Source organism: Alosa pseudoharengus, unplaced genomic scaffold, assembly GCF_046254945.1.
Source record: "Alosa pseudoharengus isolate Yale_2024_CS ecotype anadromous, Long Island Sound unplaced genomic scaffold, YU_APseudo_1.1 YU_APseudo_1.1_scf_10, whole genome shotgun sequence".
NCBI lineage: Eukaryota > Metazoa > Chordata > Actinopteri > Clupeiformes > Clupeidae > Alosa > Alosa pseudoharengus.
The window spans coordinates 31,473,124-31,501,120 of record NW_027468565.1 but is presented as its reverse complement, the minus strand read 5'-3'; the positions used below and the strand labels follow the sequence as shown (position 1 = coordinate 31,501,120).

The window sequence follows — 27,997 nt, the reverse complement described above, 5'->3', positions numbered from 1 at the left end:
CCCCAACCTACCCTGGTGTTAATGGTTAGCCATTAGTTGTGATGGGAGGGGGGAATTTAGTCACGTACGCTATAAATATGTGAGAAGCTACCAGCTGCCTCCTCTTGTCCTTCTCGGCTTCAGCAGTAAGCCATGGCAGAGAAAGGTGGGTTCTTCATCAGCAAGGCGGTCGGGGTAGTAGGAATCATCCTGGGCGCTGGGGTTGGGGCCGTGGCCACCATCATCGGCCTGTCTGTTGTCTACAGCCAGGAGAAGTCCAAGAATGTTGAGGTGAACCCAACCACCACCACCACCACCACCACCACCACCACCACGACGACGGGCGTACCTGTCACCACCCCAACCCTCAACCAGCCGTGGCACCAGTACCGGCTGCCGGACTCCATACTGCCGGACAGCTACGAGGTCACCCTGTGGCCACGGCTGACGAAAAACCCAGCCGGCCTGTACATCTTCACCGGCGACTCTGAGGTCACCTTCAGGTGCGTGAAGGAGACCGACCTCATCCTCATCCACTCCAACAAGCTCAACCTCACGGTGAATGGCGACGGCAAGCTGGCCACGCTGACCGCCGAGGACTGCTCAACGCCCCCAGCCATCACAGACACCTGGCTGGAGGTGCGGACTCAGTACCTGGTGGTCAAACTGAACGGGAATCTGAAGGTCGGCCCGCGATACGTGCTGCATACTGGATTCACAGGGGAGCTGGCAGATGACCTGGGCGGCTTCTACAGGAGCGTTTACATGGAGGACGGCATGGAGAAGTGAGTTCACTATCAGAAGTTATTACAGTGCAGCTCACTTAATCTACAGTTAATTTCACAGATTATATGACCAGATGATGTTAATCTACCAACACCAGAAGTAATTCCCTTCACTACCATTACTTAGTGAATAAAATGTCTTTTTTTCTGATTCTGATATGCGTAATTTGTATGCATGTACTATATGTACATATTTATTGTAGCTTGTTAGTTCTATTTTCTCCAAGACTGGTCCATTTACATTATTTCAACAATGAAGAGAATGTTTAATCTCCTATGAATGGTTTACTCACTGTGTCAGTGACTGAAACGTTCTGAAACTTGTCTGCATGAAGTGAGCACTGTGCCTTTTCTGTACCGATCAGGGTGGTGGCTACGACTCAGATGCAACCCACCGATGCAAGGAAAGCCTTCCCGTGCTTTGATGAGCCGGCCATGAAGGCCATCTTCAACATCACCCTCATCCACCCACGGGGCACTGTGGGCTTGTCTAACGGCATGGACATTGGTTAGTGTTGAAGCTGTGTGTGTGTTAACACACTGACTGCACAGCTATGGAGAATTCCCTTGTCCAAAGAGATTTTTTAGGTCTGATACATAGGGGAAATCAAGTAGAGAAGCAATGGTGTTTTTATTACTGTTTGATCATTTACTGTCTATACCTCATTGGTGCCTTCTTTGACCTTATGACCTATTTAATTAACTGCATACTCTGCAATATTTCATACTGTGACTTTGAATGACTATACTTTCAAAAGGCATATTCATTATTTTTTCAGAGACTGTGAACGTGACTATTGATAAAATGGAGGTTACCAGGACTAAATTTGCCCCAACACCAAAAATGTCAACTTACTTGCTGGCATTCATTGTCAGTGATTACGATTTTATACAAGCAATGGAAGGAGATGTTTCGGTAAACTTGCATTTATTTTCTGTATGCTTATGAAATGAAATTGCCAGTTGAATGTTGCATTTATTTTCTGCATGCTTATGAAATTGCCAGGTGAATGTATGTTTCCAGAGTTCATCTACATGTGACTGTGTAGTTTCTACTCTGTAAAGCAGTATCCCCAGATCTGACTGAATCCCTCTGTGCTCTTTCAGATCCGTATCTTTGCACGCAGAAAGGCCATCGCAGCAGGACAGGGCGAGTATGCCCTTAATGTGACCGGACCCATCCTCAAATTCTTCGAGACATATTACAATGCTACTTACCCACTGAAAAAGTCAGGTGAGAACTCAACCAAAGCACTCAAAAAAGTTACATTTAGCAAAGCTACCTACATGAAGACTTTCTGAAGTAAATACTTTACCCACGGCAAGGTTAATAGATACTATGAGTTGTAATTACACAGTCGACAGTAGAGCAATTGTTCTACTGAACAGTTAAACAGAAGGCATCACCTTGCTGCCTCGCTGCTGTGATAGATACAGTATCTTTAATGTCAGCCATTTTTCCCCTTTGGAACAGAGCCAAAATACCTTACCTTTCCAGAGCCTCTTATAATATAAACCTGCTTTTATCCATGTTTCCCAGTATAACTGGGTGCTCTGTATATTTATTGATGGGTTGTTCCATATTTGTATGTGCCTGGGAAGCCCTATTTCTTGATGGAGATTTTTTTTTATTTTATTCCATGCCTTTAATGTACTATTAATAACAAAGTTTGTTGATTTAATGCTGTCTTTGGAAAAAAGTGCTAACAGTATAACTGTTGCATTGTACTTGATTGTTTTGTATGTCTACCCATGGATCTTCATTTGTTTTATTTATTATACGATCAATATAAAATGTCTGAGCTGCTACATGATAAAACTCTAAGTTAGGGAGATTAAGACCCCCTTCTGCTCTTGGGTGATACAAAACTTTCCTTTTTAATCTACATGCCTTGTTTGACCAAATGAACGAAGAAATTATCGAATTTACCTCTTTAAAAAAGGTTTTAGGAGGTGTTATAGTATATAATATTTTGAAATTTAAATAAAAATTTTGGTAGCCACATCATCTTGAAGAGGTTTATTCTTCCTATTAAATTAATCTTCAAATCTTGCCACTTCCTAACATCTTTCTTAAAGTATTTCACAAGTGGAAGATAATTATCTTTATACTGCTGGGTCTTGTCATGGCTAATATAAGTTCCAAGATATTTTATATATTTTTTCTGTATCTGAAATTGTGTGAATTTTTAGTCCTTTTTGGAAGAGTCTATTGCCAACAGCTCCGTTTTTGCCATGTTCATTTTATAACCTGAGATCCCTGAAAATTATTTTCATTACGTGTGGACCTGAGGTGGTTGCATTGCTTAAATATAGTAATAGATCATCTGCAAATAAGCTTAGCTTAAACTGTTTTTTTATCTATCTCAATACCTCTTATCTCTTTTGTCTCTCTAATTTTTTGTGCCAAGGGTTCAATTGCCAATGCGAACAATGATGGTGAGAGAGGACATCCTTGGGCAGTGCCTCTAGTTAATGAAAAAGGTTCTGATAGAATTCTATTTGTATGTACATATGCTTTAGGAGACCTGTACAGGGTTCTAATCATATTTCTGAAATTTACTGGAAAGTTATATACCTCCAACACCCTAAACAAGTAAGACCATTCTAGTCTATCAAAGGCCTTTTCCGCGTCAACTGCCATTAATGTTAAATCTATTTTGTGTTTCTTTACATATTGAGTGAGGGAGATGCATGTTCTGGTATTAGTTCTTAAATCCCTATGCTGTATAAAACCAGCTTGGTCATAATGGATTAAGCTTGGTAGAATCTGTACTAGTCTATTATTCAAGATTTTAGTAATGATCTTCTAATCACAGTTTATTAAGCTTATTGGCCTATAATCAGAAGGTTTTTCGCAGGTCTTACCCGGTTTTGGTATGACCGATATAATCGCTTGGTACATTGTTTCAGGGAGGCTATTGTTTTTTTGCGCTGCGCCCAGCGGTTGTCAGATGTCACAAATTACGACTCTGTTGCACCATTCAGTGAATTAAAAAGCAAATTTAACCTAAAAGACACAGAAATATTTAGGTACATGCAACTGAAGAACTGGATGACTAGGAATTTCGACTTGGGAAAGGAAATCAGCCCTGAAATGGCTAAGATCTTAAGCCAAAGTAACAAAAAGAAGAAATTGATCAGCTCTATGTACAATTTATTGATAAGCATGGAAAGCAGTGATGTATTACTATAAAGTATATACAATAAATGGACTGAAGAGTTGATGTTACAGAAAAATGGAAAGAATGCTTGTCACTAACATACAAATTAACTACTAATGAAAATCTGCGATTAATACAGTTTAAAATAATGACAAGAATATATTATACGAGAGATAAAATAAGCAAATTTGATAACACATCATCAGATAGATGTTTAAAATGTAACCTATGGTGATTCCCTCATGCATGCCTTTTGGTACTGTAAAGGAATTAAGAAGGTGTGGGAGAGCATAGAGATTTGGTTATCTAAGTATACCAACAGAAAAATCATATTTTCTCCAAGAATGTGTATTTTTCAGGATATAGAGGGGATAAGATATCCTACTAGCTGGCAGACACTTTGTTCCTCTCTTATCTTTAAAAAACGAATATTGCAAAATTGGAAAAATAAGGAAGCTCCTTCAATAGATAACTGGAAGGCCTTAATGAAGTATTACCTGTGTATTGAAAGATCAATGTCAGAGGACACAAATAAAAAGAAACAATTTGATAGCCAATGGAGCCAAATTTATAATGCCCTCTAAAATGTATCTTTAGAACCCCTTTATTTTTGTTGTTGTTGTTTTTGTTGTTGTTTGTTGTTGTTGTGGTGAGTGAATGTGGACCATGTGTGGGGTGTACGGGTTAATGGGGGGGGAGAGGTGGGTGGGGAAGGGAGAGGTGGATGGATGGCAGGGTGGGTGGGGGGAAGGGAAGTGGGTTGGTAGGATTGGGTCGGGATAATCAATAATAAATACTAAAAAGTATTAAAGGAAGCATATTGTGTAAAAGTACAGATGAAATACTGATTTGATGAAATTCTGAAACTGTTCCTTTTTTCATTGAGTTTGTTTTTACCTTATTTGATTTACTTCCTGGTACCTAATTATGATGACTCATAGAAATTAAAAATAAAAAAAATTCTAAAAATAAAATAAAATAAATAATAATAATATAAACCTGCTAAAACGCAGTAGTCAACCAGGCTACTACAGTCTCGCTATTTTTGAATGTTTTCTTGTTTTGATTTTCTTGAATGTGTGATGTCATCTGCTCTGCTCTAAGTTTTTGTCATGCATTCAGTCATCATCTAAACTCTTGTTGAACGTTGTCTCGTAGACCAGATTGCTCTGCCCGACTTTAACGCCGGAGCCATGGAGAACTGGGGCCTGATCACCTACAGGGAGACGGCCTTGCTCTACGACCCCGACGTGTCTTTTAACAGCAACAAGGAGAAGATTGCCAGCATCATAGCGCACGAGCTCGCACACATGGTGTGTTGCTTATTTCACAGTCTGGTGTACTTGAAATAGAACCTTTCAGGGGACAGCTCGCTCACACACACACACACACACACACACACTAACAACATTAAATGCTTCTCCTATATAAATAAAAGTGACTTGACTTTCCTTGACTTGACTTGCAGTGGTTTGGAAACCTTGTGACCCTGAAGTGGTGGAATGACCTCTGGTTAAATGAAGGCTTTGCGTCTTATGTGGAGTATCTGGGCGCCGATTATGCAGAGCCAGCCTGGGGCGTTGTACGTACTCTGCTCACATCACGCCTCCTTTAAGAGTCTCTTATTTCAAGCTCTTATGAACAAGTCTTAACACACAATTTACAAGAGTTTATATGAATACATTACATTCTGCCCAAATGGCTGACTGGCACCAAGAACCAAATCATGGGGTGCCTTTATCTACTGACATCCGTACGTTCACGGAAAGAACGTGTGTATTGCTTCACTGTGACCATTTCCATTTACAGAAAGACCTGATTGTCCTGGGAGACGTGCACAGAGTGTTTGCAGTGGACGCCCTGGCCTCCTCTCATCCCTTGTCCTCCAAAGAGGACGAGATCCAAAGACCTGAGCAGATCAGTGAGCTCTTTGATGTCATCTCCTATAGCAAGGTAAACACATACACACACACACACACACACATACACACACACACACATACAGACAGACACACACCCACACCCACACACACACATACACACACATATTCATTATATCTGCGAACTGTGACTACATTCGTATGCATTGTATGTTGTGTGTTTATTGTTTACAGGGGGCTTCTGTTCTAAGAATGCTATCCAACTTCCTCTCTGAAGATGTTTTTGCAATGGGACTTAGTGTAGGTATCCCTTCATTATTATAGTGCTGGATTATTATAGTGCTGCTGTTAGCATCTAGCATCATTCTGTTGGTATACATACTTGAGGTCTCTGAAATCCCTCATCTCCACCTTCTTGTTCCTACAGACGTACCTGAACCAGTTTGCCTTCAGTAACACTGTCTACACTGACCTGTGGGACCACCTGCAAGCAGTAAGTGCATTGCTATTTGGAAACTCAAGAAGATAATTCACACTGAAGCTTAAATACAGGCTGATATAGCTTGCTAATGGCTTTTATGTTATTTTAGAGACAATGCATTTTTTTTAGTCAGAAAAGAGGCTCCACACAAAAATAGCAGAGATGTCAGTTAATACAGTAGGTGGCTTGTTCTTAGGTGCCTTGATGATTGTTTGGGTGATGCCTCTGTGATTCTTAGTCATTTCTGTTGTCTAACTGATATAATTATTTAGGCAGAGCAATGTTCATCCCCAGAGGTGTTAATGAGGTAGCAGACCTCTACCTGCTTGTGTGATGTGTTCTGTAGAGACCTTCATGGGTCTGGTTCCTCACACTGTCAGCCCTGAAAGATGATTGTTGTTCTGCAGGCCGCTGTGAAAACTGGGACCAGTGAGCGTTTGCCAGCAACAGTCCATGACATCATGAACCGCTGGGTCCTCCAGATGGGCTTCCCGGTGGTCTCCATAGATACCGTAACAGGAAATGTATCCCAGCAACACTTCCTGCTGGACCCCGACTCTGTGGTGGAAAGACCATCTGAGTTTAAGTATGTGGTTCGGTGGTTGACCACAATAATGACTGACATTCAAAGATGTTTTTTTGTGACTGTATCCATTTTGTCTCACAGTTATACATGGTATGTGCCCATTACTTTTCGGAAGGCTGGCGGTTTAAGTGGAGAGTTTTGGCTACTTGAGAAATCAGGTAAGATTTACAATTTTGTGGGGTGTTATTCAAAAACACGAAAGCCAATGACATTGAATACCGTTTCAGACTGAATAATAGATGGATTTTCCATCACTTCTAGAAATTAGAAATGAGACTAAGGTCAGCATGCAGAATCGCTATGACTGGCTGCTGGTAAACCTTGATGTGTCAGGATACTACAGAGTCCTATATGATGAAGGAAACTATGCAAGGCTTCGTGAACAACTCAGAGTGTCTCATGGAGTAAGTGGGTCTTTGTATGTCTAGATAGCTGGATACAACCAGAAACAGTCTGTGGAAATTATTGTAATAACATCTCATCTACTTGTTGTCCAGGCTATTCCAGTGATCCATAGAGCCCAACTTATCGATGATGCTTTTAATCTAGCAAGGTGAGTGGTGTAGTGATACAGGAAGAGAGAGAGAGAGAGAGAGAGAGAGAGTGTGTGTGTGTGTTTTATTGTGCATATGATTCATTCAGTACTCTTCACAATGTTGAATGTACATTCCTCAAATATTTTTTACTATGTACTCATATTCTTTCAAATTTCTAGAGCAAAACTTCTGCCAACCAGAATAGCTCTGGAGATGACCAGGTATCTGGAGCAAGAGAGGGAGTACATGCCATGGGAGTCTGCTCTGAACAACCTGGACTTCTTCTACCTGATGTTCGATCGCACAGAGATCTACAACCTCCTGCAGGTCAGTCTTTCTGATCTACTGTCAAACAGAGAGGTGTGGATCCACATTTGATGGTGTCTTACATGTCTGGCTTGTTATTTAAAAGTGCCATGACATCATATTCTAAAATGAAGCATGATGGTGTGGCTCTTTACTAGGACTGACAAATGAACAAACTAATTAATCACACAATTTCGTTGTAATTAATCAAATTGAATGACTTCTTTATAATTACTTTAAAGCTTTTAATAACAGATATGTTAAGATCATCGAATTAATGCACAATCAACACCAAAAATGAAAGGGTAAGGCTATTTGCACCCCTGGTACAGCTAGCAGTGTATGCTATTCGTACCCTGGTGCAATTAGAAGTGAATTCTATTCGTACCCCAGTGCACACAGCAATGTGTTCTATTAATACTCCGTCTGGTACAAATATCAATGTATGCTATTCGTACCCTGATGCACACAGCAATGTGTTCTATTAATACCACATCTGGTACAAATATTAGTGTATGCTATTTGCACCCCTGTGCATTTACTCTGGCATATTGATCACACAATGTAATAAAAAAACAAAACAACGTTGTTTACGTCACAGGGTGTGAATAGCTCAGCTGTGTAATAGACACTCTGAATAAGGTATGCTGTTTGCATCAATGTATAGTTAGAAGTGGATGCTATTCGCACCCTGGTGTATATAGTAATGTATGCTATTTACACCCTGGTGCGTGAACTAGTTAATTGTTGCAATCAAAACTTCCGTTTGAGAACCAATTTCTTGTTCAAATTGCGCGCCTTCTCTCCAGAGACGTTGGTACACGTGCGCACTCACTCTACCAAAACACATCATGTGGGAATTGAACCCCAGTCTTCCACATACTAAACCATGTCTGTGACCACTGCACTATCTACTTCCACAATTACAGTAGTGTTTGCAGGTGAACTTATAGTTCGTAGCTCTGAGTGTTATATTCACAAAATTTCTGTTCACTAACAAACTGATGTATGTGTTCACTGAACGAAGATTATGAAAATAAAAAACTTTTCAATCTAAAACTTAATTTCAACAAAGATTAGTGCCGAAACCTTTCAGAATTCTTCACTTTCTGCTGAAGAAAAAACGAATGTCCACCATGTTTTCTGTTGTTATGTCACATGGTCTGAATAGCTCAGCTGTGTGGCCAAGGCTATTCGTACCAGGGGCGTAAATATACACTCCGAAAAGGAAAATGCTATCGTTTAATTGCATCTATTTAACTTTGAACAGTTCTATACAGAACAAATCAACAGATTTCCAATAAAAGGTAATTGACTGTTATCTTGTCATCAAGGTCATTGACTGTAATCTTGAAAGGCATACTTCTTATTTAGTTAAAGCAAATAACAAAACCCAGGTGTATCTAGTTTCATATGATTCCTAGCCATAGAACTAAGCTTACAACAGCATTTGTGTAAATCAAATGAATTGGAACGATTGATGTGTTAGCAGGGCCTGAAGTTAACTTTTTTGGCCACCAGCCACTGTGGCAGGTGAATTTTGAAATCAACCTGCCACAGTGGTTTTTTACCAGCCAAAACGACTCAGAAAATGCATAAGAATGGTTCTTGAACTTGTACAGAATACACATTACAGTACTCAAGTAAAAGTAAAAAAGTACTTTGTTAAGAAATTACTCAAGTAGGCCTAACAAGTTACTTTTTTGTATGCCTACATTTTTATATTTTTGATGGACCTTTAAAGGGATACACAAGTATCCTTTATGCCTATTTGCTTTTCTCCTCCTCTGTAGGCTAATCATATAGTCAAACATATTTTAAAAGCCCAATTCAAATATATTTTATTTAATATACTTTGTCATAGCCAGAATAAGCATTACGTGGCTATAGATTGAAAAGCAGTCTTCCAATACATTGCAGCTGATTCTTCTGCTTTGCATTGCTAGAAGTCTGGTTATAACTTAACCATACAGACAATGTAACCTAAAAACAATGGCTATATTATGAGTAGACCTATATTTAGGCTATAATAGCCTAGGCATATCCACTCGGGCAGAGCGACAGAGCAGGCTATCTGTTTTCTCAGCCGACCGTTTCATGTCATGTCCTGCAACATTGAGGCTACATAAATTAATGCTAGGCTTTTTCTAACTTGTATGCTCGATTTCCAGTGCATTTGCTTTGCTTGTAAATTAAGTTGTAGGCCTACTTTCCTTGTCCAATGTGCTTGTTGAACGATGCTGGCCAGAAATGAATATATGTGGAAGTTTCCGTGTCATGTCATACCTCTAGTCTCGTTAGCACTCTGGCAGCCTCACCAGAAGATGCAGCAACTGGCAGGACGTCATTGCGTTAACTGAGTTGTTAGCTATATAGAACATCTACTTCTGTGTAGTAGGCTACATAGGCCAGACATTACTTTTATAATCGCAGGGAAACGTAGCAATGCTTTCTGAAGCCGTTTCTTTTCTCCCACGCCGTTGTGTACCGGGGAGAGGTGCTCTTTTCTCCCTTGAGATACTTTCTCCAATAATAAACTTGTTTTCGTAACGAAAGGCAATTGAAAATGTAGCGGAGTAAAGAGTACATTTCCTACGGCAATCCCGACAGTGCATCTCCTTGCTCAGTGTTTTGCTGTCTTATTGGCTACCCGCCAACGTGGCAGGTAGATTGACAGTTTCACCCGCCAATCACAAAAGTTACCCGCATTTAACGTGTGGGCGGGTGCCAATTTCATGCCCTGTGTGTTAGTTTTGACAGCTCTACTCCTTACCTGTGGTTGACTGGTGTTCTGCTGTGTCCTCATGATAGTTGTACATGAGAGGTAAAGTGGAGCCCCTCTTTTATTACTACAAAGGCCTTACTGCAGACTGGACAAAGGTACCGGATCGGCACGCTGACCAGTAGGTGTTCTGCCAGTCATTCATTGCTGTGGAATAAGTGTAAAATGTTCAAAAGAGTTCAGTTACCACAGGTGATGGTGATCGCTGTCGGTTGGCTCCCGCAGGTACAACCAGGTGAATGCACTGAGGATGGCCTGTAGCACAGGAATTAAAGCATGCACTGATCAGGTCACCGCATGGTATGGTAGCTGGATGAACAACCCACATAACAACCCGTGAGTCCTACAGTATATGCCTTTCAATTTTTAATCGATTTGATTTGAATGGACATAAACACAGTGTATACTTATGATGGTATAAGAAATATAAAAACCTTGTTGGGGGGATGAAACTCAAAGACTTATTTAAATCATTGTCTCTGCTGTTCAAGTGTGAAAAATCAAATGCTGAACAACATTTAGTTGTATGATCTTACACCTGCTGATAAAGATGAAGCCCAACTATCTCAGATGGGCCTTGGTGCAACAAACTGATGAAGTAATCTGTGATGGGAATCCATGCTGAGAAGATGCTTAGCGATCTTGGTGACCTCCTCACCCCTGTAACTTTGACCCTCATCAGGATCCATCCCAACCTACGGTCTTCAGTCTATTGCAGTGCCATTGCCGCTGGTGGAGTGGTAGAATGGGACCATGGCTGGAAGATGTTTAAAGAGGCAACCATCGCCATTGAGCAGGATAAGCTCAGGGCTGCACTGGCCTGCGCTTCACAGCCTTGGCTCCTGAACAGGTGAGGTCCCCTCCTGTAACCTTGGACTGTGACCTTCAGACATCCCAAGTCTCCCGGAAGTTCCGGGAGTCTCCCACATCTTGATAACGGCTCACTGATGCACACAAATTAGATAAAAAATCTCCCGAAATCGAGAGAGTCATGTCAGCGAGCAAGAGCGCGCAGCACACACAATACCAAGACTTCAAATCGCGTATGCATCTGAGTGTAGCGCGCACACGACGGAGAGGGAGAGAGAGAGGGGGGGGGGGGTGTGTGTGTCTGAAGCGAATGCAAGACAGAGTGAAAGTGTACTCTTGTCTCATAAGAGTAAAAAATAATGATAGTCTTGCAAGCTGCACTGTTTAGTGACTTTAGCATTGCCCATGGCGGGTTAAATGATTGCAAAAGACATGTTGAGGTGAGTTTAACAAGTGTCATTTCATGTGGATATTATTCAGGCCTATACTAGATTGCTAGTTGCCAAGGCTACATGAAAAGACCAAACTACCAAAATATACATATTTTATTATCACCGTTTCTATCTATTTCTACAGTATATCTATATCTAGCAATCTTTATTGGTGGTCGTAACCAAAGGGTAGGGTCAGAAGCTACAGCTTATATTAGCATATCAGCCCCCCCCCCTCACATTTTTAAGAGTAACAAACAAATTGTCAAGGACAATTGACAAGACAAGAAAGATAAAATAAATTCTAGAGAGAAAAAACTAAAGAACATATGCACTTATCCAGATAACTTCCTACTTACATGCATATATACATACATACATAGCTACATAGATACATACCTGCCTACATATAACATTAAAGGGTCAGTACTTATATACAGTACATTGCCACCATAAGATGAATAATATCCTAAATAATGATGATATAACCATAATGACAATAACGATATTCATTCTCATTAAATTAGAAGACAACTACGTTTTAATTCATCTGGTAATACGTTCCATAACTTTGCACAACAGATATGCACCTGCTTTTCATTACTGTATTACAGGTAGGTTGTTTCCAATTGAGTTCGCCTCTGAGGGCATAACCCCCTTCTCTTTTACCTAAACATGGTTTGTATATTGGGAGGAAGTTTATTTCGAGCTTTATACAGTTGATGGTAATTTTGATTGGCTGACACACAATGTTAGCAGCACTGGGATGTTTTGAATAGGCGTCCCCACCTTTATCTTAGTTTGGCCCAACTAATGCTGCTGACCATGTGTGGCTGCCACAGACAGACAAAGCTGCCAAGTAAGCAGATGAGGTGGATGTTTTCTTAGATTCAAATAGCTTTGCAGCTGCGAACAAACTATGCCAAATAGTAGTTCAAGCAGGGACAGGTTGACACTCAGACATGTTGGTATCAGAGAGTAGCAAACAATTGCAAAGCACACATACACATAACCCATAGGTCAGAAACATACATAGACGTACATGTTGAGACATAAACTGACTCATGTTCCTGATTGGTTACCGTAAAGTGACTGGTCTCAAAATTTGACAGATTGTCCAATTTAGGCAAACCCAGTGAATGTGATCTCTCGCCCAGACCTGTACTCAAAACATCTGTAACTCTCAGGAGATTCGTTGACTTAGACGGGTTTCGTGTGCGCACACAATCTGTTCCTTCTTTCGGGGCCAAATGCCCAATTCTGTCAAGGGCCTGATAGCTTACAGCTGAACGACCAGCGCTGCTGCAGCGTACCACCCATACAACAGTAATCTTGCTCAACTCCCTCTCCCTTGTTGTCCAGCGAGCCTGATAGCGTACAGCTGACCGACCAGCGTTGCTGCAGCGTTGCTGCAGCGTACCACTCAGCCTGGACTGTAGCACTTTAAAGGAACAAAACGTACTACTTACGGAGAGCGCGTCTTTCCAGCGGGCTGAGGGATAACACACAGTAAGTTTGGTAAAAAGAATAATCCTTAATTCAATAGATCAATATAATCCTTATCAATCTCGGTAGAACCTCCATAAACTGATGGTAATTTTGATACCATAGATTTAATAGAGACTCAGTCAGACCAATAGTATGAAAAATCAGGAATAGAGTTTATTTACAATGATGCGCATCAAGGGAGAGACAGCATGACTTCACCTAAAGATCCATCAGCTGCTCTAACTAGACAAGGAAATAGTTAGAGTTTAAGTATCCTTCCAGGCTGACGGGAGATGGCATTGGTCATCCCATCTCACATGGACTACACCGAATCAGACCCTGATTTGTGGCAGCCTGGCAATCCGGAGCAGATAGCTACTGACGCAGCCTAGCAGAACAGTGAAACACTGCTAAGTCATAATATTCCTGCCTATCTCTAAACACAGTCACACAGAGATATACACAGGGACAGTACAGATATCATAAAGTCATTACATAGAATCATACTTTTAGTATCAAAGTGACCTACTAATGAGAAATGCAGAACATTAAACCACATATTGGAATATTGGACATAATGTTCTATTCCACTTTCTCTCACAGTGTTGTGGAAGTTAAAGTAATGTTTGCTCGTTACTTCTTAAAAAAGTAATCCGTTACTTTACTTAGTTACCCTCTATGGAAAGTAACATTTTACGTTACTTTTATGTTGCTCAACTTTAGGCAGAACCCAATATCTGTATCTGTACATCTTATGGGCATATAGGTGAACACAAAATATTTTATAGCCTTATCCTCTTTAATTAAACAGGCTACCCCGAAATAGGTGCAAAGCTAGTGCAAATCGTATCAATTGGCTGGCAGTTGAGTTAACGGCAGTGGACAAAAGTTTCTCGCCAGGGTACAGTGTACACCTTACACTCACATTCCTCCCCTTAGTTTCAATGAGTTTGAAGTAATGGGAATACCTCCATCCCTCAAAAGTTAGCGTTGGCTGCTTCTCGCTCTCCACGATTGCTCTTCATGCTGTATGCTACCAGCCTCTGTCACGTACCACGTGGAACTCGTGACTATTGCGCAAACACGCAGCTGAGAAGGCAGTGTCGCTGTCAAATCTGTCTGTGGGAAAAGTAACGTTGCGCTGAATTGAAAAAGGAATTACGTTTCGTTAATGAATTTTCGGTAGTAGGGCGTACCCGAAAAAGTAGTTAAGTTACTGTAACGAGTTACACACAACACTGGAACTAACACAGTTTTCTGGTTCACCAAGTCCATGAATTTCAGTATTTTTGACTTAAGAAATAATGAATTAGTATGATCATTGAAGCCATCATTATCCACAATTTGTATTGCTCTTTTCTGAACTGTGCACACTGGGCCAGATATACTAACGCTTTTGCGCCCAGGCGTATTTGTTTCGCAACGTGTAAGTAAAATCATGGCGAGGTATATACAAACAGTACGCATTGAGGAAAAAGCGCAGACTGCCTGTCGGGAGCTGAGAATGGGAAATTGCATTTTTCTGTGTCATGCATGCATTCATGGGAGGGTCAAGGGGAAAGTGGGAGTTTACCGTAAAGAGATGGGAGGGGAAGCGTAAAGAGCGCCTAATTATGTATTCCGTGGTACAAAAATTGGCCATGAAAGCGCACATCTATTCTGCGCCCAAATAGCGGTTAAATGCATCAATAAGAGAACCTTTCAAAGATAACAGAATCGCTATTTAGAGCACCAGTTTTGCGTCTTGTACTATATCAAAGGCAACCTTAACTTTCATTGGCCTTTCGAATGTCTTACTTTCACTTTCACGTCATTCACTTAAGATATCCTACTTATAGATTTGACCAATCTTCCATAGCCTACGTGCACAAGTAGTTTGAGTAGAACTACTGATCTTCATTATCTCCCTGCTTGTTGACATCTTATCATGTATTGTATTATTTTATGATCGCTAACCGTTTGATTCTTTTTAATGTTGTCATCAGTTAACTTCATTCAACTGCGCTTGTATGTACTGTAGGCTACACCGTTCAGTTGTGGACTTTCGTAAATTGCGGTAGGGGGTGGAGAAAGGCGCAGATTACCCGCTGAAGTGAAAGTTTGATAAATACCAAGTACCACAGCGTTCGCTATCTGTCTGTTCGCTATAGAGTGGTTTTGCAGGCATTTCCCCAGATCTCAACACAGTACGATAAATAAGGTAGAATCAGCGTGCTGTAGAGAGTGTTCATTATGGCAAGCCGATTGAGCATTTATTCAGATATCTTGATATCAGGCATAATTGTCATGTACATGCAAGCCATTTCTGTCCACTAGTTAACTAGTGAGCCATTTCTGTGTGAACTAGTAAACTAGTGACAGCCAAAATGCTCACTAGTTAACTAGTAAGGCCCAAATTCTCTCTAGTTAACTAGTGGCAATGTTTCATATCTTACTAGTTAACTAGTTATGCTCAGCATGTTCACTAGTTAACTAGTGGACACTGAAATGTGCACTAGTTAACTAGTTTAAAGACTTCTATATTTTACTAGTCAACTAGTAAGGTACAAAAATGTTTACTAGCTGACTACTGAATGTCAAATTCCCACTTGTTAACTTCTATGTAATTTGGCCAGCCGCTTGAGCATTTATTCTGATATCTTGATATCAGGCCAACATGCAAGCCATTTTTGTCAACTAGTTAACTAGTGAGCCATGTTTGTGCACACTAGTTAACTAGTGACAGCCAGAAATGTCCACTAGTTAACTAGTAAAGGCCAAAATGCATACCAGTCAGCTAGTTGAAGGCTTTTGGGTCTCACTAGTTAACTAGTGACAGCCAAAAATGTGCACATGTTTACTAGTGAAGGCAAAACTCCTCACTAGTTAACTAGTTGGAGTAGGTCAATGTCACTAGTTAACTAGTGAACCATAAATGGCTTACTAGCTAGCTAGGTGATGGCAGCAGGCTCACTAGTTAACTAGTTGATGCATCCTTTGTCCAAACTAGTTAACTAGTGAGGTCATAAATGTATACTAGTAAACTATTTGAAGCCTAAATTCATACTAGTCCGCTAGTGGCGCAGAATTAAAATTAGGAGGCGGAGAACTCTGGAAATTGAGGCTTTCTATTGGCTCCCTATGTCCAAATAGAACATGACAACCAATCACAGCGCAGAATTTCACAAAATCCCACCCACAACATTTGCATGTGGCACACAAGTTAACATGCTGGCCAAAGGAACTTTAACTAGTAAACTAGTGGCTTCAATGTGACACTTACATGTAAACTAGTGAAGGCAGAACTGCTCACTAGTTAACTAGTGAAGACACAAATGCCCACTAGTTAACTAGTGAGGTCTAAAAAGTGTCACTAGTTTACTAGTATGCACCAAAACACCCACTAGTAAACTAGTGATGGCAATTTCCATTCGACTAGTTAACTAGTGAGGTGCAAAAAGTGTCACTAGTTTACTAGTGTGCTCCAAAATGCCCACTAGTTAACTAGTGAAGGCTATTTCAGCCCCACTAGTTAACTAGTGAGATGCCAAAATGGTCACTTGTTAACATGTAAAGGCAAAAATACCCGCTAGTTTACTAGTGAGGGTGTTGTAGGCCTTACTAGTTAACTAGTGGCATGTATATGTTGTTCACTAGTTAACTAGTTACACCTAAAAAGAGAAACAAGCTGACCGTTTTGTCCACTAGTTAACTAGTGGAGCAATTGAAGTCTCACTAGTTTGCATGTGTGGCAGTGAAGCAGCTCACTAGTTAACTAGTGCCTGAAACGGCTATTATGCAAATTCTAATGAGAGGGTGGGTTGAATTGGGTTGGGTATTATGTTCATAGCCTCGCCATCAGGTCATGATGGGTGTCCCCTAGTGGCTGAAGTGACACACTGCTCTGCAACGGTACTTCAGTATAGATAGTAAAGCAGAGCCTGCAGTATGCAGTATCTCATATTCTGTCAAAATGGTTTTTAATAATAACAGGGAAACCCCATGCTTTAACAAGTGAGCTCTTAGTGATCCACACCAAAGATTCAAGGGATCGATTTTAATATTATTCTTTGTTTATTGTTGCTAGGCAACCATTATATGTATCCATTCAGTTGCGCTTTTCTGATTAATAACTGAAAAACAAAAGATTGTACACATTAACTGCACACATTAACTGCACATGGTTTCAAAAGTAAGTAAAAGCTTAAAGGAACACGCCACCCAAAATCTGTAGTAATATATGTTCTTACCTTAACTTTCACGAGTTGAGTCATACCTCTCCCGCCATGGTAGGTGCACTCAAAGGCTCTGTCGCGCGGCGCGAATGTGTTAGCATGTTGCTATGCTAGCGGGCTCTGCCGTGGCCGTAGAGAGAGGAACATAGCAGTAATCAAACACCTCCATTTTTTCCCTACTTAAATACAGTTGCACGAGTAGTTGATAAAAATGTGTACATCACACAACATGAAACGTGGCGATTTTCCAAGCGAATAAACAGGAGAACTACAATGTGTGGCGCAATAGCACTTGGGAGTACTTCGACCTAGCGTGGTAATATTATTAACACCTAATTGTAGATCCTATCCACCACAGAGTTTAGAATCCATGCTGGATCGACCCTCAGCCTCTCCCTCCCCTCTGAGCGAGAGAGAGGCACACACACTAGAGATGCGCTGATGGGCTATTATTTCAACCATAACTGCATAGCAAAACTTATCCATCAGCCATCCATCAGCACCCGCCCACCATCCGTTGGTTGTTTTAATGTAGGCTATATGGGTGATGCAGCGCTGCTGACGTGAGGCTAGAAAGCCCTTGCCTGTTCTAGAAAGACTGATCTAATGCAGCAAATATATTAAAAGGCTGAAGTCGTACATTGGCTAGGCCTATCCCCAGAATATCAGCAGCAAACTCAGTCTCTGTCGCGCAAAACAGTCTCCAAATAAAACGCACATCTGCCTGTTGCCTATTCTGCCAGCTTGTGACAATATATCGTCCAAAATGCTTGTTTGCATTGCATTCTCCACATTTTTAGCTAAATTGTCATGTACCACATCAGCATTTTTGTTCAGTGAATCTTTTGTAAATTACTTTACAATTACCGTCGGGCCCTTGTCAGCAGACTTCGGCTTGCCTCTTGCCACTATTCACTCCTTGTCTTCCGATGTCATTTCTGAGTCATCTACAGATGTTTACACACATTCACCTCCCTAAATAGAACTAACTTGACGTTGACTTCAACCTGTGTTATATCCTAGATGAGACTGCCTGGGTTATTTTGTTTAGATATTAGCCTATATATAAAACACATAATTGTAGCCTACCATTCAGGGAATAGGCATTTAAAAGAGAGACAGAGAGTGATATGACTCAGAAATGACATCGGGCGATGGCAGTGTGAGATGTTCAGAACGTAAGAGCTAAAACTTCTACAAACTACATAACATCCACAGCGGAAAAAGAAGGCAAGAAAAATAGTCGGAAAACTTAGATGTGTAAGGCAAGCAAGCAAGTTTGGCGGTTGTTACTAAAAATGTGAACATGCACGTTGCACTGTTGTGCGGTGGACTTTCAGAATGGAGTCGGAGTTTCTTTAATATCGAGGCATCATATTTGTCCGATGGCCTGCTATAAAATGAATTGCGATGTCTGTCTGAAAAAGACGCGCTCGTGCAGTCAAAATGAATGGGCTTGTCAGTCAACCTGACATGTGTAAAGTAGCCTATAATGTGAATGACTTGTTATTTTATCAAGGATTTCTTTCTTTTTGCAAAAAATAAAGTACAATAGGCATTAATTAGTAGGCCAGGAGCATGCTGAAATTATGTGGCAAATTGCGTTTTTTATTACAATGATAAAATTGTAAAAGGACGTGACCGAAGCTGAGGCAAGCCAGGCAATAGGCCTATAGGCCCGACGGTAATTGTAAAGCAATTTACAAAAGATTCACTGAACAAAAATGCTGATGTGGTACATGAAAATTTTGCTAAAAATGTGGAGAATGCAATGCAATCAAGCATTTTGGACGATATATTGTCACAAGCAGTGTTGGGAGGGTTACTTTCAAAATGTATTCCGTTACAGAATACAGAATACATGCCCAAAAATGTAATTTGTAACATATTCTGTTACGTTACTCAATCTGAGTAACGTATTCTGAATACTTAGATTACTTCCGCATTGAATTGCATTTTATAAGTGTAGGAATGCAGCCATCAAATCCTGCTTAGGCCTACTAAACAGTAGCCTGACGAGCCAGACCCACATTAAAATGTAGGGTCTGGGCACTCACCGTTGGCAGTGCTCAGTCCGAGGGGCGGGATAATCGGTTGTCTTTCAAATTCCCTCTGCACGCAAAAGGACAGCGCTATCCCATACGTTTTCCCCCTAGCTGAGCTAGTTGGCTAGTTCAAACTTTTGCCAACTTAAAAAAAGCTTAACTCATGTCAGGCTGTTCGCCAACAGCAACATCCATTTTCTTTGTTTTCAAGTAGCAGGGAATTCAAGCCAAACCACTCTGCCATCAATCATTATGTTAAGCCCGCCTAACGTCTCTATACACGATTTGATTGGCCTGATAGAAGTTTAATTTTTCCAGCTCACAAGCCAACGGAGAGTTGCTAGACTAGCCCTGTCAGCAAATGTAATTTGCTGCCGCTAGGGTGCGTCTAGATTTAGGCTAACTAAACAGGCCTATTCTGGTGTGTTCTTCTGTTCCAAATGGCTGAATTGTTAGGCCCACATAGGAGAATGTAAAGTCAACTAAGCTACCTGATACAACTTTAAAATAGCAAGGTGACCACTAAAACTACAGCAGGCGACTAGGCTAATTAAAACAAACAAAATAAATAGGCTACTTTATGGGCGTACAAAAGGAGAGAAGTGCCGCACACTCCCGAGTTACACATAGAAGTCTTTAATGTGACTAGAGTGACACTCTAGTCACATTAAAGACTTCTATGTGTAACTCGGGAGTGTGCGGCACTTCTCTCCTTTTGCAAGTGTTTTACTGGTTGCCAGCACCTTCTTTTCTGGTGTGCGTTTTGCACCTCCACTCATCATACTTTATGGGCGTAGCCAGAAATTATAATTAAGGTGTGCCTGTGAGATTTTTCGGTGCCATCAACCCAGTACAAGTGAGGGGCGCATATGACGGGTGGAACGCAAATTACCTGTAAATGTAATTCTTCAGAGGCTGCACCATATAATTCATTTAAAAACGTAAATGTAGATCAAATTAGAAAAAATAATAATCCATAAAGCTATTTTAAGTTAGAATAAAAAACTTAGAATGCAGTGCCTAGAGATTGGTTTTATTGTAGGTCTAAATCAACACGTGAACTAGGCTTTGTTTATTGCTTAGCAAACTGTGTAACCGATTGGCCGAAGTAGCCTGAGCTATTAATACTTGGGAAAATATCCTTTGAACAGACATCAGGAACCACTATCAGTGAGGAACAGGAGTTACCTCCACTTACTTTACTCCTAATTTGCTGTGCAAACAGTAATTTCAGGGTCTCCGATGACGCGTCCACAATGCGCGCTGGCTGCGTTTTGAGGCTAGTGCAAGACAAACATGTAAACAATTTCATCATAGATTGCTTTCAGGAGCTTCTGGGAAATGGAGTTGCCTTAATTTATTTAGAGATTGAATAAACTTATGAAACAGAGAAGTATCGTCATGTAATCCATTGATTTCAATAATGTAACTGTATTCTAAATACCAACTATTTAACTTGTAACTGTATCGGAATACAGTTACTCATAATTTGTATTCTGAATACGTAACGCCGGTACATGTATTCCGTTACTCCCCAACACTGGTCACAAGCTGCATGGCAGAATAGGCAACAGGCCGATGTGCGTTTTATTTGGAGACTGTTTTGCGCGACAGAGACTGAGTTTGCTGCTGATATTCTGGGGATAGGCCTAGCCAATGTACGACTTCAGCCTTTTAATATATTTGCTGCATTAGATCAGTCTTTCTAGAACAGGCAAGGGCTTTCTAGCCTCACGTCAGCAGCGCTGCATCACCCATAGCCTATAGCCTACATTAAAACAACCAACGGATGGTGGGCGGGTGCAGTTTTGAAAATTGGTCAACAAACTTTGGTGCTGATGGATGGCTGATGGATGATAAGTTTTGCTATGCAGTTATGGTTGAAATAATAGCCCATCAGCGCATCTCTAGTGTGTGTGCCTCTCTCTCGCTCAGACGGGAGGGAGAGGCTGAGGGTCGATCCAGCATGGATTCTAAACTCTGTGGTGGATAGGATCTACAATTAGGTGTTAATAATATTACCACGCTAGGTCGAAGTAGGCCTACTCCCAAGTGCTATTGCGCCACACATTGTAGTTCTCCTGTTTATTCGCTTGGAAAATCGCCACGTTTCATGTTGTGTGATGTACACATTTTTATCAACTACTCGTGCAACTGTATTTAAGTAGGGGAAAAATGGAGGTGTTTGATTACTGCTATGTTCCTCTCTCTACGGCCACGGCAGAGCCCGCTAGCACAGCAACATGCTAACACATTCGCGCCGCGCGACAGAGCGTTTGAGTGCACCTACCGGCGCGGGAGAGGTATGACTCAACTCGTGAAAGTTAAGGTAAGAACATATATTACTACTGATTTTGGGTGGCGTGTTCCTTTAAGAAAACATTTTCACACACTTCTAAGGAATTGAACCCTGGTCTCCCACATGATGTCCTGCTGCTTAACCACTTGAGCTAGTCTTGCCACATTAGCAATGCTATCATCAATGTTCATGTTACTGAAACGTTTTGTTGCTAGGCATATACAAATGCCTCCAGTTTTATCGCGATTTTCAGACTAATAACTGAAAAACTAAAGATTGTAGACATTAACTGAATGAAGATTACAGCAATACACCACAACTTTGTCACTAGACATGTTATCAAAACATATTTTTATGCTCAAACGATCTTAGTTTATAAAAGTTTGCTCTTAGAACAGCCTGGACGAAGTCAGCCATGTTTTCTAGGTTTCTGAGTCCTAAATGGACCAATCAAAATCCTTGTTCCGCCTTCTTCATTTGCATGCAAGTGCGACATTGCACACTAGTTAACTAGTGGGACAATGTTACGTCCCACTAGTTAACTAGTTGCACAACATGCCAGCCGTTTGTGTATTTATTCAAATTCCACTAGTTTACTAGTGTGAATGCCATTTTTCTCCTGCTAGTTCATTATGGACAGTGTTTTGTCCTCACTAGCTAAAATGTAAGGCTCAAAATGCCCTCTAAAAGCTAGTGAAAGGCATTAATAATGCAGATATGCTCACTAGTTAACTAGTGAGCATGTCCTGTTCCATTACTAGTAAACTAGTAAGGCCAAACATGTCAACTAGGTAACTAGTGAAGGCCAATGTGTCACTAGTGAACTAGTAAGAGTACCTTTTGCATTGCTAGTAAACTAGATAGCTCCAAAATCAGCCACTAGTGTGTGTCTTGTGCGCACTAGTTAACTAGTGAGCTGCTTTACTGCCACACATGCAAACTAGTGAGACTTAAATTGTTCCACTAGTTAACTAGTGGACAAAAACGGTCAGCTTGTTTGTGTTTTTAGGTGTAACTAGTTAACTAGTGAACAAAATATGCATGCCACTAGTTAACTAGTAAGGCCCACAACACCCTCACTAGTAAACTAGTGGGCATTTTGGCCTTTACATGTTAACATGTGAGCGTTTTGGCATCTCACTAGTTAACTAGTGGGGCTGCAATGGCCTTCACTAGTTAACTAGTGGGCATTTTGGGGCACACTAGTAAACTAGTGACACTTTTTGCACCTCACTAGTTAACTAGTCGAATGGAAATTGCCATGACTAGTTCACTAGTGGGTGTTTTGGTGCATGGCTGAAATTACTTCCTTAACTAAAGTCATGTTTGTTTTTACAAGTTCAATTATCTCATTCTCTCCCACTTTTCTCAGAAACATTGATTCAGAATTCCTGGCTCCATAAAATTGTTGGGTATAAGTATAATATATATATATACTCTTTTGATCCCGTGAGGGAAATTTGGTCTCTGCATTTATCCCAATCCGTGAATTAGTGAAACACACTCAGCACACAGTGAGGTGAAGCACACACTAATCCCGGCGCAGTGAGCTGCCTGCAACAACAGCGGCGCTTGGGGAGCAGTGAGGGGTTAGGTGCCTTGCTCAAGGGCACTACAGCCGTTTCCACTGGTTGGGGCTCGAGCCGGCAACCCTCCTGTTACAGGTCCGGAGTGCTAACCAGTGGGCCACGGCTGCCCCCAGTTCCTATCCATGCAGCTCTCTCTGGGCCCACTCTCCTGTATCATTAATGTATCTGTGTTCTCTGTAAACATACCCAGATATATTTAATAAGCTAAACATAACATTGTAGATGTTATGTTATTTTCGCACCTCATCACAAGTATGATTTTTTCTGAGTGTGTATTTACTCTCTAGGTACCTGGAGTACACCTTGAAACCAGACATGATTCGGAAACAGGATGCTACCTCTACTATTGTCTACATTGCCAATAATGTGGTGGGCCAACCTCTGGCTTGGGACTTCATGAGAGCAAACTGGCTGTACATTTTCAATGAGTGAGTACAAAAAATAATTTCTACCAAAAATATTGAATTGCTCTTTGAATGCAATCAACTGCACCTGTGCTCTCTCACTGACTACAGCACCTTCAATGGAACCTCTTCTCTGTGTGTCTCTCCATTGATTGCTCACTTTCTCTTCCCCACTTTCTTTCACTTCTTTTTCGTCACTTTCTCTTACTTTCTCTTTCTCTCCATTTCTTCCAATTTCAATAACTTTTTAAACATTTTATAGCATAGTAGCCACTATAATTACCCTAGCAACAGCCTAGCAATTACCTTAAGTACCCTAGCAATAACCTAGCATCTACTTCCATAATGACACCCTAGCAACCACTTTAGCAACCAACATGATTACCCTAGCAACCAACCTAGCAACCACTTTTTATAACATAGTAACCACTATAATACCCTAGCAACAGCCTAGCAACCATCTCAAGTACCCTAGCAACAACCAAACAACCAATTCCAAAATGTCAACCTAGCAACCACCTTAGCAACTAACATGATTACCCTAGCAACCAACCTAGCAACCAGTCTAGCATAGCAACCACTATAAATACCCTAGCAACACTCTAGTAAACCACCTCAAGTACCCTAAAAACAACTTAGCAACCACTTCCAAAATGTCAACTTAGCAACCACCTTAGCAACCAACAGGATTTCCCTAGCAACCACCTTAAGTATCTTAGAAACACCCTAGCAATGACTTTGCATGCACTGGTATTTCCTTCAAGAAATGCTTTTCTAGTTTATTTTGTTATGTTTCAGGTATGGAGGAGGATCTTTCTCTTTCTCAAATCTAATCAATGGTGTGACCAAGAGATTTTCTACAGAATTTGAACTGAAACAGGTAATCAATGATTTTTTGTAACTTACTTCAGGTTCAGAAATACAAATAGCACATGGCTATAAAACCTGATTAGAATATGTGAGGTTCTTCCTGCAACTAACCTTGAGTTGAGTCATCTTTTCTAGTGAGGGTACTTCTCATTTGAAATGTTAGCTGCTGAGTGTACTTTACAACCATGCATATGATTAGAGTGGTGGTTTCAAACTGGAATCTCGACTGTATGGATATCAGAGGTACCGGGGAGATGTCATCGGTTACAGCTAATGACAAAAATATACTGAGGGTTACTAAAAGTAGACTAAGGAAAACTAAATGCATAAACAATAACCAGGCAAAGATGCGAGCTTAAAGGTACGGGAGCGTACCTATGTTCCCCGGGTCCTATGTTCCCCGCTTTGTATGGGAACGGGGGACATAGGACCCTTTTGTAAAACCCTAACCATAACCCTAACCCTAACCCCGAGCGGGGAACATAGGACCCGGGCAACATAGGGATGACCCCAAAGGTACACTATGCAAGATATTTGCCTCATTATAACCTTTACGAAACAAATTTGATGGTAAACAAACTTGTAATAAGGGAATCATTCACCTAGCATAGCCATACAGCATAGCCTTAGCGAGTTGCTAACCAGAGAACCAGCCATGCAACTTCAAGAATAGTCGGCCCTAAGACATCTTGCGAGAATCGTGACATTACCTTGTCAGTAGATATAGCTCTTTGGAGATAGTGTTTGCCTGTTGTTAATCCTTCAACTCCACAACAAAAGCATTTGCATTGTGTACAGGGGGAACATGCCACGAGAAGTAGGCCATTTACAATGGCAGAGTGAAATGGAAATACAGTATGTGTGACTCTAGGGAAAGTTTTACAGTTGCCAAAAATACCTGACACTGCATAGTATATCTTTAAACAACAGCAACTGCTGGATCTCTCCAGGGGCCCGTTATTTAAATGGTGGGCAAAATCCTAGTCTGAAGTCTAACTCACTTTAATAACAAGGCAAAATATATTTGCTAAATCCCATGGGCAAGATCCTAAGCACAAACAGGCCTTGCTGTCGTTTTCCACTTCGTTTATTGCCTTTTTCTCATTTTTCCTTAAAATTCCTTGTAATATTATTTTTTTTGTTAATAAATACCCCCTATAGGCAAGAGCTTCTTTGACTGCTGGTCATTGTGTTGCATCTAGCTTGGCTGGCTATAAGAGTGGGACACTTTACTTATTATGACCGCCGCGCAGCGAAGCGGCGGTCATATAGGTTTAGTCAGATTTTTTTTTTCTTTTTTTTTTTTCGCATGGCCAAATTTCCGTCAAGGATTCCCGGGACACTGAAAGGATGCATGGAACCATCGTTTTTCGTTTTGATCTGTAGCCCCTCCGCTGGACTGGACCCCCCGAAATGAGGGTAGGGCAGACACAGTTTTCTGTGAATATCTTGAGAGCCGTAGGGTTTAGGAAGACCACCTTTTTTTGTATGTTGATCTTAAGGGGCCATGTCAACCCATTCCATAACCACTCATTTCATGTATAGCGCCACCTAGTTAAAAACAAAAAAGTGAAAATGAGGTGTTGTAATCGCAGGTATCTGTGACCTAACATGGTCAAAACTGCACGAAATTTGAAGTGTAGGATCATTATGACACCCTCTGAAGGCACTCCAAGTTTCGTGGAATTCCGTTCATGGGCCATACAATAAATTAATTTATGTTACCGTACACCAACTGGCCTGTAGGTCAGTGAATATCTCGAGAACCGTAGGGCCTAGGAGGACCACCTTTTTTTGTATGTTGGTCTTAAGGGGCCATGTCAACCCATCCTATTACCACTCAATTCATGTATAGCGCCACCTAGCTAAAAATTAAAAAGCAAAAAAGTAGGTGTTTTAATCACAATATCTCTGGCTGACATGGTCAAAACTGCACGAAATTGAAAGTGTAGGATCATTATGACACTCTCTGAATGCATGCCAAGTTTCGTGGAGTTTGGTTCATGGGGGGCCATACAATAAATTAATTTATGTGTACATTTAGTGACCGTACACCAACAGAGTTTTCTGTGAATATCTTGAGAACCGTAGGGCCTAGGATGACCAATTTTTTGCATATTGTATGTGTATATGTTTGCCTCCAGGGGTCATGTTAACCAATTCCATATGCACACATGTGCATCAACAGATATTCTAACACACACATACATTCACAGTAATCATACGTATGACACATACACACACAGTAGATATATGTACGCATGCATGCACATGCACACACACAGGCACACCCACAAGCACATGCATGCACACACACACACACACACACACACACACACACACATAAACACGTACACGCACAATGCACACAATTCAACAATTTCTCAGAATTATGAACAGGCAAGATAGGGGTGGGGTTGTATAAAATGTATTTTACATGTGAAATCTATGAACTTATCATGTTTTGGTACTTGTTGTCTAGCAGATACCAGTGAGAATTGAGTGTGCATAATGCAATACAGTGAGACAGTTAGAATCATATATGCCTTTCACCTTTTGTTTTTAGCCAGCAGCCAGACCAGCAGATACCCTGACTTTGCTGAATTACTGAAGCTAAGCAGGAACAAAGTAGGAAATGAACACAATTTGTGACTTATTTTTGTGGAAAACATGTGCAGGACTGGGCGGCTGTCATATTTTGTACCGCTCTGCGGTACATCTAGTTGAGTGACTGCTCTGTTGCTTTTGGCCATCAAGTGCTATTATGTCACCCTCTAGTGGCAGTCAACTAAACTCAACCAGCATGTTAGACTTTTTTTTCATGAGGCACTCATTTCTGTGCATCAATTTCAATGCAAGAACAGCAGTCTACAGTTTACAGATTAAGTTTTCTTAGTGGAAGAACTCACTGACACACACACACACACACACACACACACACAGACACACACACACAACATACCATTTAGCTATAGTAGTTTATAGCTCTTTGCTCTTCTGACTTTTCCCTCCACAGCTCCAGCAGTTCAAGCAGGACTACGCCGATGTGGGCTTTGGATCAGGCACCCTGGCTGTGGAGCAGTCTATTGAGAGAACACAGGCCAACATCAAATGGGTAGCAGAAAGCAGAGACATTGTACTGAATTGGCTGAAGCCGTAATTTACTTTTAATTGTATTATTTTTTAAAAATTAAGATGTCTTTTGTCCCACTATTAATTATTACAGAGTCCTTTTCTGCCAAAATGAGTTTTTCGCAATATATTCAGTTCTTTTCAGTAGAACCACCGTTATTGACATCACACACAATAAATTGAAAATCTAAGTGTGATCATCATTTAAAGTGTATT

General features: G+C 40.8%; 1 protein-coding gene across 1 annotated transcript; it reads left to right on the top strand.

The window, feature by feature from the left end:
- Positions 1 to 132: 132 nt before the first annotated feature.
- LOC143138644 (aminopeptidase N-like) lies at positions 133 to 27,809 on the top strand. The gene is made up of 20 exons (XM_076299072.1): positions 133 to 764; positions 1,130 to 1,272; positions 1,544 to 1,680; positions 1,872 to 1,998; positions 5,087 to 5,241; positions 5,397 to 5,510; positions 5,738 to 5,881; positions 6,043 to 6,108; positions 6,236 to 6,301; positions 6,697 to 6,875; positions 6,957 to 7,033; positions 7,137 to 7,279; positions 7,373 to 7,428; positions 7,591 to 7,738; positions 10,529 to 10,620; positions 10,725 to 10,835; positions 11,182 to 11,349; positions 23,663 to 23,803; positions 24,578 to 24,659; positions 27,666 to 27,809. The coding sequence occupies exons 1-20, from the start codon at positions 133 to 135 to the stop codon at positions 27,807 to 27,809; spliced, it is 2,925 nt and encodes a 974-aa protein (XP_076155187.1).
- The last annotated feature ends 188 nt before the right edge of the window (positions 27,810 to 27,997 follow it).